Genomic DNA, 13,758 nt, shown 5'->3' with positions numbered 1-13,758 from the left:
ACTCTCTCACACACACACACAGACAGACGGACACACACACACACTCTCTCTCTCTCTCTCACTCACACACACACACACACACACACTCTCTCTCTCTCTCACTCACTCACACACACACACACACACACACACACACAGACACGGACACACAAACACACACACACACAGACACACACAGACACACACACGTGCCATGAGAAGTTATAGAACAGGAGAAAAAAGTAAAGCCCTAACAGATCTGATGAATAACCCATGATATGGCATATGCCATCATACATCACAGGGATTGACGATCAGTCAGATACACTCCTACACAAAGTCAATAAACAATGGCACTCTAGTCTAAAGTCAGTGGGGAGATCAACATGTTTAAGGCAGTAGTGGTATGACTGAATAGGACATGAGGAGGTCAACAGGTTTAAGGCAGTAGTGGTATCACTGAATAGGACATGAGGAGGTTAGTGGAGGTGAGAACAGGAACATTTCAGCTTCCTTGTACTGCTGCTTGGCACTGTAGCTATCTGTCAGTTAGATAGACCATTGAAATCTGACTGTACCTGATGATGTGTGGCAGAGCTAAATGAGCGCAGGTGGATGTGCCTGGTGAGGTCATTCAAAGCCCCTCCCAGGCTGCCCTTCCTTTATCTACACCTCAGTCTAGATTGAGTAAGGAACTCTGATAACAGCGTCACAAACTATGAAGTCCACCAAGCTGCTGATCAGCAAGATCGCCCATCATGACTTCAGACTGCCAGTAAATCCTCCAGGTTGGTCTGTTATAAAGACGCAGCTGTGCGCGGTTTCACACAAGTCATCATCATCATCATCATCATCATCATCATCATCATTGCCCTTGGACATTTTTCAGCTGGTTAGATGCAACCAATTGAACTAATTTAACATGAACATTCTTTTAAAATGTATTTTCTTTTTTATGTCATGGCTCCTTTAAACTTTAAGCAGCTTCTATGTGCTGGTGAACAAAATGTGGGTGCCTTATATTGAAGCTCCATATTCTGAAGTCAAGTCATATGGAAATCCCCTCTAAAAGACATACAAGGGAAAAGTGAGCAACTCACCACTTCCCTAGTGAGGTGGTGAGAATCCACTGAAGCTGTTGCACTACACAAGATGAATATGTTCTATTATATGATACAGTTTCTCAAAGGTCACACTCCTCTCAAAGGCTACACTGAGTATGCCTCCTGTGCAGGACACTGAGGATAGCTGGAAATAGAAACCACAAAGGCCCACCTACTAAAGATTACAGTGGACAGGCAAAGGCCCACCTACTAAAGATTACAGTGGACAAGCGGACAGGCAAAGGCCCACCTAAAGATTACAGTGGACAAGCGGACAGGCAAAGGCAGATCCCAGGAGCAGGAAGTAAGATGCATTCCTGAGACCAGAACGCAGGGGTGTCCTGATTCAGAAGGGAGGGCAGAACATATCACACTGTGTGGTGGATTATTAAACATACCCAGTCTGGTGCAGCATATGTTCTATTTACCTGCAGGACTTCAAATTAATTGATTTGGTCTTGTATCATGTCAGGGACATGCATCAGTCGTCAAAGTAATAGTGTTGTGAATCTGCATTCAAAATCTGGTTCAGATTAAGGGTGTCATTATTATTGGGTCAGATGTTTGTGAAAAACACTTTGCAGTGTATTTCATGAAGTGTACTTATGGGGCCGACTTCTAGAATGCTCCTGAAATGTTCCTCCTAAGTGACCAGTTTAACTTTGCACTGCGCAGAGACGCCATCGCTGAGGCAAGCAAGTCACTAGTAGAGTGCTCATCTGGTAGATCTAGCAGATCTGGCTTCTTGCCTTTTGAATTTTAAAGTCAGCCTCTGATTAGTGGCTACCTGTTACTGTTTCACAGAAAGATAAAAGCAGAACCATAACTTAAAACCTATATCTCCCCTCTGTCTTAGATACAAAATGAATTACATGGATGGATGAACCAACACTAGCTGATGAACTTTCAAGCCTTTTAGGGTCAAAGTGCTGTAAACTCATCTTTTGAAATCACAAGGATTAAGTTACAGTAGTATGTCACATGTCCATTTTGTAGTTTTGCCACTAAATGAATACAATGAAAATATGTAATATCATGTTGTTAGGCAACCATTGCACTGCACTGAAAGGGCATAGTAATAATTAGCCTATATAACTGCTCCTGCACACACCCACGTTTAGACTGCGGATATATAGATTAGAGCATAGCTTCAAAATACCACCAAAGAATATCAACAATTTTTTAACATGGTCATAATAATGGTTATGCCAGTATTTTACCTCTGTTGAAATTGGCATATTGATATTACTAGGCAAATCCTATTAGTTAGATGATTTGGGTATATCTCATACCAGTATTTAATAATATTGTATTGCTGAAGAGTAAACACTTACCCACACTTTAAATGGCTTAAAATTATTGAAAATTGAAAGTGTTGCTTTCCAGCACAACCTTAAACTACAAAAAAGAAACAGAACTAAAGAGTTACGGAGTTGTGTTCATTTCTGCCCTGTATGCATCCCACCTGACATGACAGAACCACGATGAGGATCAGATCCTCATGATTATACAAAGCTAATTTTGCATGCAATTGAAGCAATGACGTATATACAGTACCACAGTGTTTGAAAACTGTTCCAGGAAAAAAAGATCAGCTGACTAGCGTGTGTGTGCATGTGTGTGCCTGTGTGTCTTGTAATCTGCTATATTATACTGTTACGCAAATTCAGTCGTTGGTCACTTGCACAGACAGGCACACAGACAAACACTCGCCCACTCATCACAGGGAGTGCCTGCTTAGCCTCATGCATAGACTACCAGCCAGTGGATTAGGCAAGAGCTAATATTACTACCTAATAGTATACCTAGTGGACAGTAAGGGAATAGCTCTGTTAAAACTGTGAGTAAAAGCTTAGGCTAACCATTCCCTCAACTCCTCACTTCTACAGCAGAACCCCAAAAATATTTGACTGATTATCATAAATCTGACCAAAACTGTCAGTACAATATCTGTATTTGTACAACAGAACTAATATGAAAGATCAAAACCATGTTTCAAGCCAAAAACATAACAGTAGACAAGCAAAACATCTTATGAACTATACCAGCACAAGTGAGCAGGCCTCACAATAGCTGTAAAAGACACACAAAAGCACACCTTAACACTAACACTCGAAACAATAATAAAAGCAACAACTGTTTTTGAAAGTTGCTACAACACTATTAAATCAGGTCCATTTCCAGCAAATAAAGGATAACACTGCTTTATGAGATACTCAGGTCCAATCTAAAGAAGTAACAGGGGGTTTTGGCTCATGGCTGGTTTTAGAGAGAAATTTGCAATGAGGGTGTATGATGACACACCTCTGTGAATTGTGTAATCTAAATTAGGATGAGAAATCACCTGGCCTCAACAGTAATCTTTCATGACGACTTAGCGTCAGGTGAATCACCAGCCACTGAGTAATCTGGCACAGCTGATCAAGTGGTCTAGGACCATTTGTTACATTTGTTAAAGTTACATAGTCAACAATTTACCAGATGATCTGCCTGTTTGTTACAGTAGGAAGGAACTATAGGAAAGCATAACATAGCCTCACGTAAAGTTATCAGGAGATATACAGCTTTAATTTAACACATGTCTGTGTCCCTTTTATAGTCTGTCTGAATAAGAGACTTATGACATCACAATTCCTAACTAAACTAGGAGAGATTGGGTCCTGACTTGCTTGAAAAGCAAATCAAGCATGTCTGTGTGCGAATGTATGACTTAGTCTGACTTGACCCCATGCCTTGAGGACAGGACTAGCCCACACATGTATCATGCCTCTTCACCTCAAATGAGTACACAGTGTACAAAACAAAATCGTCCACCTCCAGCATATCATAGAACAGTCCTATAATTTTAAATCAAAAAGCTGATGTACTTTTACACTACTACTACTACTACTACTACTACTATTTTACACACTGGGTTTCATGTTTTCGATCAGACATGATCAGACACTTGCAGTATGATTCAAACAATGATACTAAGATGAAAGTAAAGAGGCACGTTTAGATGCAGCGTTGTGGAGGTTTTTTTCAACAATGGTAACTTGCAATCTCATGGCAAGAAATACAAATGCATATAAAACAGTTGTGCCTAGTTGAGAGTTTATAATAACCTCTCTGATGCCAATGAGCCAGAAGAGAAATCTGTATCGCTGGACATTTATGATTAGAGACTTGTGAGCACAGCTTGAGTTTACACTGTTATCAACTGTTATCAACACAGGGAGGGCATGCAGTGAGATGCAAGTAGTTTTTACAACATTGCCAAATAACAATTTTAAACACAACCCCTATTTTCACAAATCTACTCAATCAATCTGTAATATTTTGCCTTGTTCAAAAATGTTACTCTAGAGTCAATTCTGGAAAATATGTCATTTTTGTTGATGTCCAGTACATCACAGAAGGGCAATAGCAACACAAAGTCAGACTTGATAGGAGGTGAGTGATGAGAGGTGAAATTGCAGCGTGTAGTAAACGTGCAGACATGCCTGCGCAGCGTACTCACCAGCAGGTCCACACTGCTGTCGCGGCGTCCTAGGGAGCCATGCTCTGGGCGATCAGGGGGTGGGGTTAGGATGTAGCTACTCTGCCCTCCGCATTGCTTCATGTTGGGTAGGCTTAGCGAGCGCAGGTCCTTAACACACTGCTCCACCTTTAGTTCATCTCCAGGACGTGCTGCCATATATACAAATGCAAATGAATTTCCCCTTGAGGATCAATAAAGTATCTATCTATCTATCTAAATACGGTCAAGAGTGGGGAGATGAACTTAGGATACACATAATGGTCATCAATCTGCATCTAGCTCTACCGTTAAATGTAACATGCAACAGAGCTGGAGATGTCTATGCTTGTGTGTGTGTGTGTGTGTGTCCATTTTTGCATTTGTGTGTGTGTTTCTCATGTCTGAGGCATGGTATGTAAATTAGTTTGAAGTAGTTTTAGGTGCAGGTTGTTTATGCTCATAGTTACATTTACTATGAAGGTCAAAGAAAGACAGAAACACGTTTCTTCTCTTTTTAGAGTAGGCAAACATGTGACAGACAAATCAAGCTCTCATCTCAGGACCCACCCCAAAGCTCAGCAACTTTGTGGTACGAGCTTATTGCATTAGTCCAGACACTAGCAGAGTAGAAGAGAGCGTTTATTACATTAACCAGGACACTGAGTGTCACTGCTTGGTCTCAGCACTGGGGAAGGGTGTGGGTCAACTCTGATAACTGTCTGTTGATGAGAGAAAGCTGTAGGTAAGATTCTGCACTGTCTCTCACTGAAGTTACTGAAATAAACAGACATTACGAACAATTTAAAATGACTACATTAAATGACGACTTTTCACTGATTGTTGATATAGACTACTTCAACAGTCACTATTAGCTAATGCATGCAGGGGAGCCAATGTGTGTCATCATGAGACAGGTTAACAGGGATACTCACCTTTAACCTTGAGATAGTGACCCCCAAAACGATACGCCTCAAAATGTAAGCAAAGTGGTGTGTTCGACTGATCCAGGAATAAGTCCACACAAGACAGTTCAACGCCCTTCCTCTCAAATATAGGCCCAAGAACTTCTCTGTAACATTCATATGCACACACACACATTACATTACATTACATTACATTACATTACATTTAGCAGACACTTTTTGACCAAAGTGACTTACATATGTCAGCTATATTACAAGGGATCACATTGTCCCCGGAGCAACTTGGGGTTAAGTGCCTTGCTCAAGGGCACAACGGTGGAAGCCGGGAATTGAACCGACAACTTTCAGGCTACTGCATGCTAGCCCAGCTCCTTAACCACTACACTACCACCGCCCCTAAAAAACACACACACACACACACACACACGCGCACACACATGCACACACGCACACACACAACCATTGTACCATTGACCATTATCAAACAAACAGACACTAAATGTGACAAATGAGCCGAAAGGAAGAGATATGAGAACAGCTGAAAACTATTCCACTCCTAACTGAGCTGCCTCCTTCCATGTTTCATCTTCCTTTCGTCATCTTTAATACTCTTACCTCAAGGTCTTCTTCTTCACCGCTGGCACAATTTCAGTGTCAATGTCCACACTGAGGTCAAACTTCAGACTGAAACATTCTTTACTGGGGTCCTGGAGTGTACAGAACACATATACAACATTGAATTGCTAAGTCAGGAAAACATCCCACCATCCAAAACCATCCAAAGAGGAAAAAGTAAGAGTACAATTGTTTGTGTGTGTGTGTGTGTGTGTGTGTCTATTGATCCCATGCAATATTCTGAACTTACATCTGTATGTCGTCGCCTTGGTTTCCTCTTCACCACTTTGGCTCCTCTTATTTTATGCTCCCTGAGAATATATGTGCAAAAATAGACAAACAAAAACGCATATTTTATTTTCTAAGAAAATATTTTTTTACAATGATGGCTGACGGAAATAAATAACTACTTCTTTTATGATGGCTGACGGAATAAATTACTATATTCTTTTAATAAACCACTGTTGTCATACATTTAACGGTTCTGCATATAGCACATAAATTCAGCATTAAGTGTTTCCTCTACATATTGTATCATCTGTATAGTCTATCCAAAAGCATAAAATAACAGAATATCAAAAAGTTGTCAGTACCACTGTCGCAAAAATCAGATATAAAAAGGAATCCCTTGTATTTGTGTTAATGTTTGTACATTCCAACATAAGGGAGCAGATTCCTTCAGATACTGTGCAATCAGGAGTTTGAAATGACATCATGAGGACGGGTTCTAACTCGTGCAGTTCGTGGAAAGCAACTCGCACAAACTGACTGAAGTGTGACATGTGACATGGTGACATCATGGTAACTTCCTGTCCCGCAGGAGGAAGTTGGACACCATTTCTAACCAGCATGCATCACATCAAGCCAGACCTGCATCAAGTCGAATGATCCTATTTCTGATCTGGATATAGCCACAGTGACATTACAATTCCAGCTGAACCTTGTTCATTTTGACAGCTAGAAAACTGTCATCAAGGAAGCCAGGGAACCATAGCGATTTAAGTGTAACAGACTTTATTTTCGCAGAGAGAATGCATCATACTACAAATACATTCATTACAAAACCATACAACACCTGCCATTTATCCCTTGAAAAAAATAATTTATGACTGTTGCGCTTTCCAAAGCGAAAGTACTGGTCATTCTCTCCACATATGGCTATCCTAAGCCATCAAATGTGTCAACATAACAGGCTACATTACGGAAAGTAGGCTACAAATGTGCAGGAGAATTTAATTATATATAATATATTTAATTAAATATAATTTCGATATTCCATGAATTAAATTATTTATGCCATGCTTTGCGTGGAATTGAGCGTACACCAGTCCTACGCCAGTTTTATGTCATACGTTTGTTTCGTAAATTATGGTGTAGGGTGTGAATCCTTATTGAGCATTCATGTTTCTAGATGGAAATACAATAACAACAAAAACAACATAAAATGTAATAAATAGCACAGAATAAAAAACAAGAAAAAGTCTCATAATAAATTGTTAAGTGTTATGTGGACAAGATATTGCTATTGGTGTGTGTGTGTGTGTAACCTGCGCGGTTCAGCCCTGCACACGTCCAGACTCGAACCCGCGAAGCAGCATCACCTTGGATCGGGAGTTGAGCGTGCTGACAATCAAGCTAAAAGCCCAGGCTACTAGCTTTCATGCCAGCAGCACTTTTGGGGCATCAGAGAGTGAGGTTTACCAACGTTCCACAAGCACAGCTAAGCTAGCTGGCATCCGTTACATGTGTATGTGTGTGTGTGGCAAAATTCTGCTCCACATCAGCTGTGATAGGCAGTCTTGCTGTGTGGTGTAGGCGATGCTTTATGTACCCTTGAATGTCAAAACTGTATCATCTCTGAGAATATTTTAATCCTTTCTGTAAAGAAGTTTAATTGGCAGATTCAAATAAAAAAATCAAATGTGTGTGTGTGTGTGTGTGTGTGTGTGTGTGTGTACTAAATTCACTCACCCTTGTTCGCTGCTTGCCTCGTCCTCTTCTTCCAGGTCAGATGGAGGACTGGTGCGCGGGGGACAAGAGCGGGTGGACACGTTTCGTGACAGAATAGACCCTGAACACACACACCACATTATTAATATAGACCCTGAACACACACACACCACATTATTAATATAGACCCTGCACACACCACATTATTAATGTAGACCCTGAACACACCACAGTATTAATGTAGACCCTGAACACACCACATTATTAATGTAGACCCTGCACACACCACATTATTAATATAGACCCTGAACACACCACATTATTAATGTAGACCCTGCACACACCACATTATTAATGTAGACCCTGAACACACCACATTATTAATGTAGACCCTGCACACACCACATTATTAATATAGACCCTGCACACACCACATTATTAATGTAGACCCTGCACACACCACATTATTAATATAGACCCTGAACACACACATCACATTATTAATATAGACCCTGCACACACCACATTATTAATAAACCACATTATTAATAAGGATAGACCCTGCACACACCACATTATTAATATAGACCCTGCACACACCACATTATTAATGTAGACCCTGAACACACACACACCACATTATTAATATAGACCCTGCACACACCACATTATTAATGTAGACCCTGCACACATCACATTATTAATAAGGATACTATAGACCCTGCACACATCACATTATTAATAAGGATACTATAGACCCTGCACACACCACATTATTAATAAGGATAGATCCTGCACACACCACATTATTAATAAGGATAGACCCTGCACACACCACATTATTAATAAGTGTGCAGTTACGGGCCTATGCATATAATCTCAGCAATTCTCCATGATATTCCTGACCTTCCTTCAACTGTATCCACCATGAGAATTTGATCACACATCTCTGTAAGATTGCACAAGATTGGTTCTACTAGCCCTTTATCTCACAGCCGACATCGGAGCCGATGTCTGAGATGAAGTTACTCACTTAAAATCACTACCTTGTCCCCACAAACTCTTGCAGAACACAGACAGCATGGCCATAGATGATGATGATCGAGGATGATAATAGGAGTATATATGAAAACTCTGCAATAACTATCATGATGGGTATTTATCCAGATACTTCATTACCCTAAATTCAGTATCAAACATAGCTTGGTATCAAAGATAGCTACAGCATCAGTATGCATACCTGTGTGCCAGTACATGTCTGTATGGCTATGAGTTGTTTTTTCCCTTTTCTTACCTTGTAGATTTGGGTTAAAATGTGGGTGCCTGTCAAAGTGCATACTGTCTACTGGATTGAGATGGCAATGGACATCACACAAGGAGCAAAGCAATAGTGGGGACTCCTTATTGAGTTCCTGGCAATGTGGATGGTGGCACACCTATAAGAGAAGGGGAGAGAGAGAATGGGAGAGAGAGAGGGGTGTATATTAATCCTCATCCTTAACAGATCCTGATATCCAACATTGTATATCTATTTCCCTCTGTCTCACAGAGACATGAACATAAACAGAATAAATGAATACAAACACATGGCAAGACTCTCCAGTGTAGGATGGACAATATGATCATTTAAACAAGTTTTATGACAAGGTCGGTGAGGATTGGAAAAATAATACATTTCTGTGCAAACTTTGCCCGCACTTCAGTCACATCCACAGCAAACCTGAAACGGCACATTGAACTGAAGCACCTGGCTAGAAGGTATGTGCAAGCCAATAAAAAATCAAAAGACTGTCAAGACAGATCCTCAACCTAAATTAACTGCATTCTATATGGGCTGTAGCAATAATTTTGAAAAATAATAGCTCGCAGCAACATATGAAAAAAAAATAACTATGAACTAGTTCATTTTTGGAAAGTGTGATCTTAGTTCAAAATGTTGAATTATGAACTATGAACTGAACTAGTTCATTTTAAAATTTTAAAACTTTGAACTAGTTCACGTAGAAAGTGAACTTTCCCAACACTGACTATAGATAGCATACACGGTTATCCTAACCATATTGTTTCATCTACTGAAGTCAGAGGAGGTTTTGAGGATGAAAGGGACAAACAGCACTGCAAGGCTGACACCATTTTTCATCCTTCAGCCTCAGCTTTCTTGCTCAGCCTGTACATTCCAGTATGAAGCTTGTGGGGTCAGTTTTCAGACACACAGGAACAGAGACAATAAGCATCCGGCAAAGGTACTTCCTGTCATATGCATGTGTCTGTGTGTGTTTAAACTGTGAGTGAGCCTTTTCAATATCAACAAACATCCAACACAATGTACTTATGCAGACACGCATCAGTCCGCTATACTGTTCTGTCTTAAAACACTAAGTATCATGTGTGGTTGTTAGAATAAGGTTAAAAACTATTACACAATAGTAATATACACATTATTTAAACTGTCATCTGGAGACAACAGTGCAGTGCTACAGAAATAAAACCATTCCAACGTCATCTTCCAGGCAGCGCCGCATGGAAGGCACTAGGGTTAGGGTTAGGGTTAGGGTTAAGGTCAGGGTTTGGGTTAGGTGCCTTAAAGTCAACGGTCACAGCGCTGCCTTGAAGTCAATGGTGGGGGTTTTAAACACCATTGAGCTCTTTTCAATGACACAGGATAAAAGTATAGAACCAATTCCTCAGTTCCCAAACACCTTAACCCCCCCCCCCCCCTCCCCCGCCCCACACACACACACCTACATTCATCTCACTTTACCTTCAGAGGTGCAGGATGTGAGCACTGCTGTTTGTCTGCCTCCATGGGCTCCATCCCTGACCACACAACATACACGGAGAACAACACTGGACGGAACTCCAGTGATCCTCCTCCCAGCCTCCTCTCTGCCTCTTTGCCCCCTCCCCCAGGGCGGCAGCCGATCTGCCTAATTAACCCCCCTGGCCTTCATGTCTAGCCAGGTTAAGTCCAGAAGGGTGAGTGTGCGGGAGGGGTCCTTCCCAATCAACCTACTGGACGAGAGAGACAGCTCCCCAGGGCCAGAAGCCCTCTAATCTGCTATGCTAATCGTTGACGGCGCTCCGGACAACTCCATCTGACCGAGTGAGAGAAGGGCGGAGGGATTAGAGGGGCTTTTGTACTCTCTAGTCTCTAGTCTGTGCTCTACAGCAAACAACCAAGGCTTCTCGCCTCAGGACAAACATGTTTAAATAGAGCATTTATGAACAACAGCGCCCTTTTGGCGCTCACAAGTGTGACCGGCAACCAGTCCAATCAGTGGAATTGAGTTAACTGTGCTTTTATGCCTTCCCACAGCCACAGCCCATAGTTGTGTGTGTGGATAGAGCCACTGTGTATGGGGCTGTGTTGGGATGGCACTGACTTACAAGCACTCTAACTGCAGTTAGGAACTAAACATTTCTAGAAAGTTCGGTCTCTAAAAATGTGTCCTGCACATAGGTTCCTAAAGATGTTGAGCATGAGTATATTTGTGCAAATAACACAAATTTCTTTCTCACAAATCTCCCAACAACCTTTGGTAGAAACACCATAATGTCCCACAAAGTCAGGGATAACCAGCACACACGCGCACACACACACACACACACTTTGATCATTTTATTTGGAATGACCGTAGCAATACTGATTAAAACAACACAGCATCCAAATATCCGCAAAGAGCCTGTTATGTTTCACCTGACAACACAAACACTGTGCTAATAGTCACAACCACATGAATAAACAAACAAACAAACAAACAAACAAATAAATAAATAAATAGTATAGGAAATACACTACCGGTCAAAAGTTTGGGATCAATTTGAAATTTCCATTCCACTCCATTATAGACAGAATACCAGCTGAAATCAGTTGCACTTTTCAGATTACATTAAGTGCTTACATAATTGTAAAAGGGTTCTCAACTGTTGTAGAAAGAAATGGCTGATCTTTAATGTAACATCTACATTATCATTAACATTAACATTATCAGCAGCCATTCATTCAATGTTCCAAAGGCACATTTTGTTTACTAATCTGATATCATTTTAAAAGGCTAACTGAGAAAACATTGGAGAACCCTTTTGCAATTATGTAAGCACATAATCTAATCTGAAAACTGCTGCCCTGATAATGCAACTGATCTCAGCTGGTATTCTGTCTATAATGGAGTGGAATGGACATTTCTAAGTGACCCCAAACTTTTGACCGGTAGTGTATATATTTACCGCTTCTTAATGTAGTTTTGGTTGCGGATTTCAGGGTTGAAACTAAGCACATTATGAGTAGTCCTGATATTAACACATTGGCTCTCTGCGTTTTCGCCAGCGGTCAGGACAGGTGTATATGTTAATTTGGTTTGTTAGTGCAGCATGCCAGTGTGTGGGCCTAGAGTCGCCATGCCAGCCCATGACACACACACACACACACACACACACACACACAGATTATTTTCCACATACACTACCATGTCCCAACAGTGGTGGCAATCATTGAGATTGAAGATGCTTGTATAGGAGCTATATGTAGAATTGTGTCAATGCCAATGTCAATTTATTTATATAGCATTTTTATAACAATGGCATTGTCAAAAGCACCATTACATTTGCTTCGGCAGTCTTTCATTGATTTGCATTGTATTTAATACAGTGTCACACAAAGTACAAAGTGGTATTAGAAGAAAAACTTGCCAGCGCTGACTGAACTTGTTTAGTGGATATCTGGGCAACAGAGTTAATGTACAGTATTCATAATAATTAATGGTGTTAATGTACTGTGGGGGGCAGCCGTGGCCTACTGGTTAGCGCTTCGGACTTGTAACCGGAGGGTTTCCGGTTCGAACCCAGACCAGTAGGCAAGGCACCTAACCCCTCACTGCACCTGCACCGTACGCCGGCGACCCGGGTTCGATTCCCGCCCCGAGGTCCTTTCCGGATCCCACCCCGACTCTCTCTCCCACTCACTTCCTGTCATTCTCCACTATCCTGTCGAATTAAAGGCATAAAAAGCCCAAAAAAATATACTTAAAAAAAAAAAAAAAAGAACATTGCATAAGTAGCATAAGTTGTAGCAGTAGGGCTGTTATGTAACCACAAGTTACAGCAGTTTAAACATATAGCCCTGATTTAGGCTGTAGCCTACCTTATCACTTAGTCGCCAAATACGAGAAAATGAATGTGTAGTTCCCAGACCCCATCTTTGGCGTTAGCCAGGCTAACCACTTAGCCCTCCAAAATAGACAAAATAGCATGACTCCCCTCTGAGTCATCTGGGGGCATGTACCACCTAATGCCCAAACAATATGCTTCTTTTCTTACATTTGGAGCAGTCACTACCGGCTTTTTCTTCTTTTCGTACCAAGGCTGAGCCACAAGCATCCCCACACGCAAAACACAGATCTCTAGAATGCTGATGGTCAATTTTAGAGTAAGAAACATTGCATAGTACAACTCAAGCAAACAGCTCCTTGGCCAGTTTGGTTTGCCCCAATGATGATGACTGGTGATGGAAACGACAAACTACTGCATTAACTGGCTACTGTCACTTTCACTTCAAACTTCTCTTTCGCTTCATAAAAATCCTGTAAAGCTTAGCCTCTAGTAAACTGCCTGCAGGAAGGAAATCCAAATATGACTGCAAACACTGAACCTGTTTGCACACGTTGTATTTCTAGGCAGTCAATTCACT

The 13,758-nt window shown here is 41.1% G+C and overlaps 1 protein-coding gene across 3 annotated transcripts in view; it reads right to left on the bottom strand.

Annotated features, from left to right (window-relative positions):
• Positions 1-13,758, bottom strand: part of plekhg5b (pleckstrin homology domain containing, family G (with RhoGef domain) member 5b) — an 82,296-nt gene that overhangs the window by 28,368 nt on the left and 40,170 nt on the right. For all 3 annotated transcript variants that reach the window (XM_042098853.1, XM_042098854.1, XM_042098855.1), the window contains exons 2-7: positions 9,367-9,508; positions 8,094-8,193; positions 6,373-6,433; positions 6,123-6,214; positions 5,517-5,653; positions 4,585-4,754 (exon numbers count right to left, since the gene is read on the bottom strand). In XM_042098853.1, the coding sequence (XP_041954787.1) occupies positions 4,585-4,754; positions 5,517-5,653; positions 6,123-6,214; positions 6,373-6,433; positions 8,094-8,193; positions 9,367-9,508 (702 nt within the window). The remainder of the gene's footprint in view (positions 1-4,584; positions 4,755-5,516; positions 5,654-6,122; positions 6,215-6,372; positions 6,434-8,093; positions 8,194-9,366; positions 9,509-13,758) is intronic.

Source organism: Alosa sapidissima, chromosome 7 (assembly GCF_018492685.1).
Source record: "Alosa sapidissima isolate fAloSap1 chromosome 7, fAloSap1.pri, whole genome shotgun sequence".
Taxonomy (NCBI): Eukaryota; Metazoa; Chordata; class Actinopteri; order Clupeiformes; family Clupeidae; genus Alosa; species Alosa sapidissima.
Note: the sequence above shows the minus strand (reverse complement) of the source record. Positions and strands in the feature narration are given on the sequence as shown.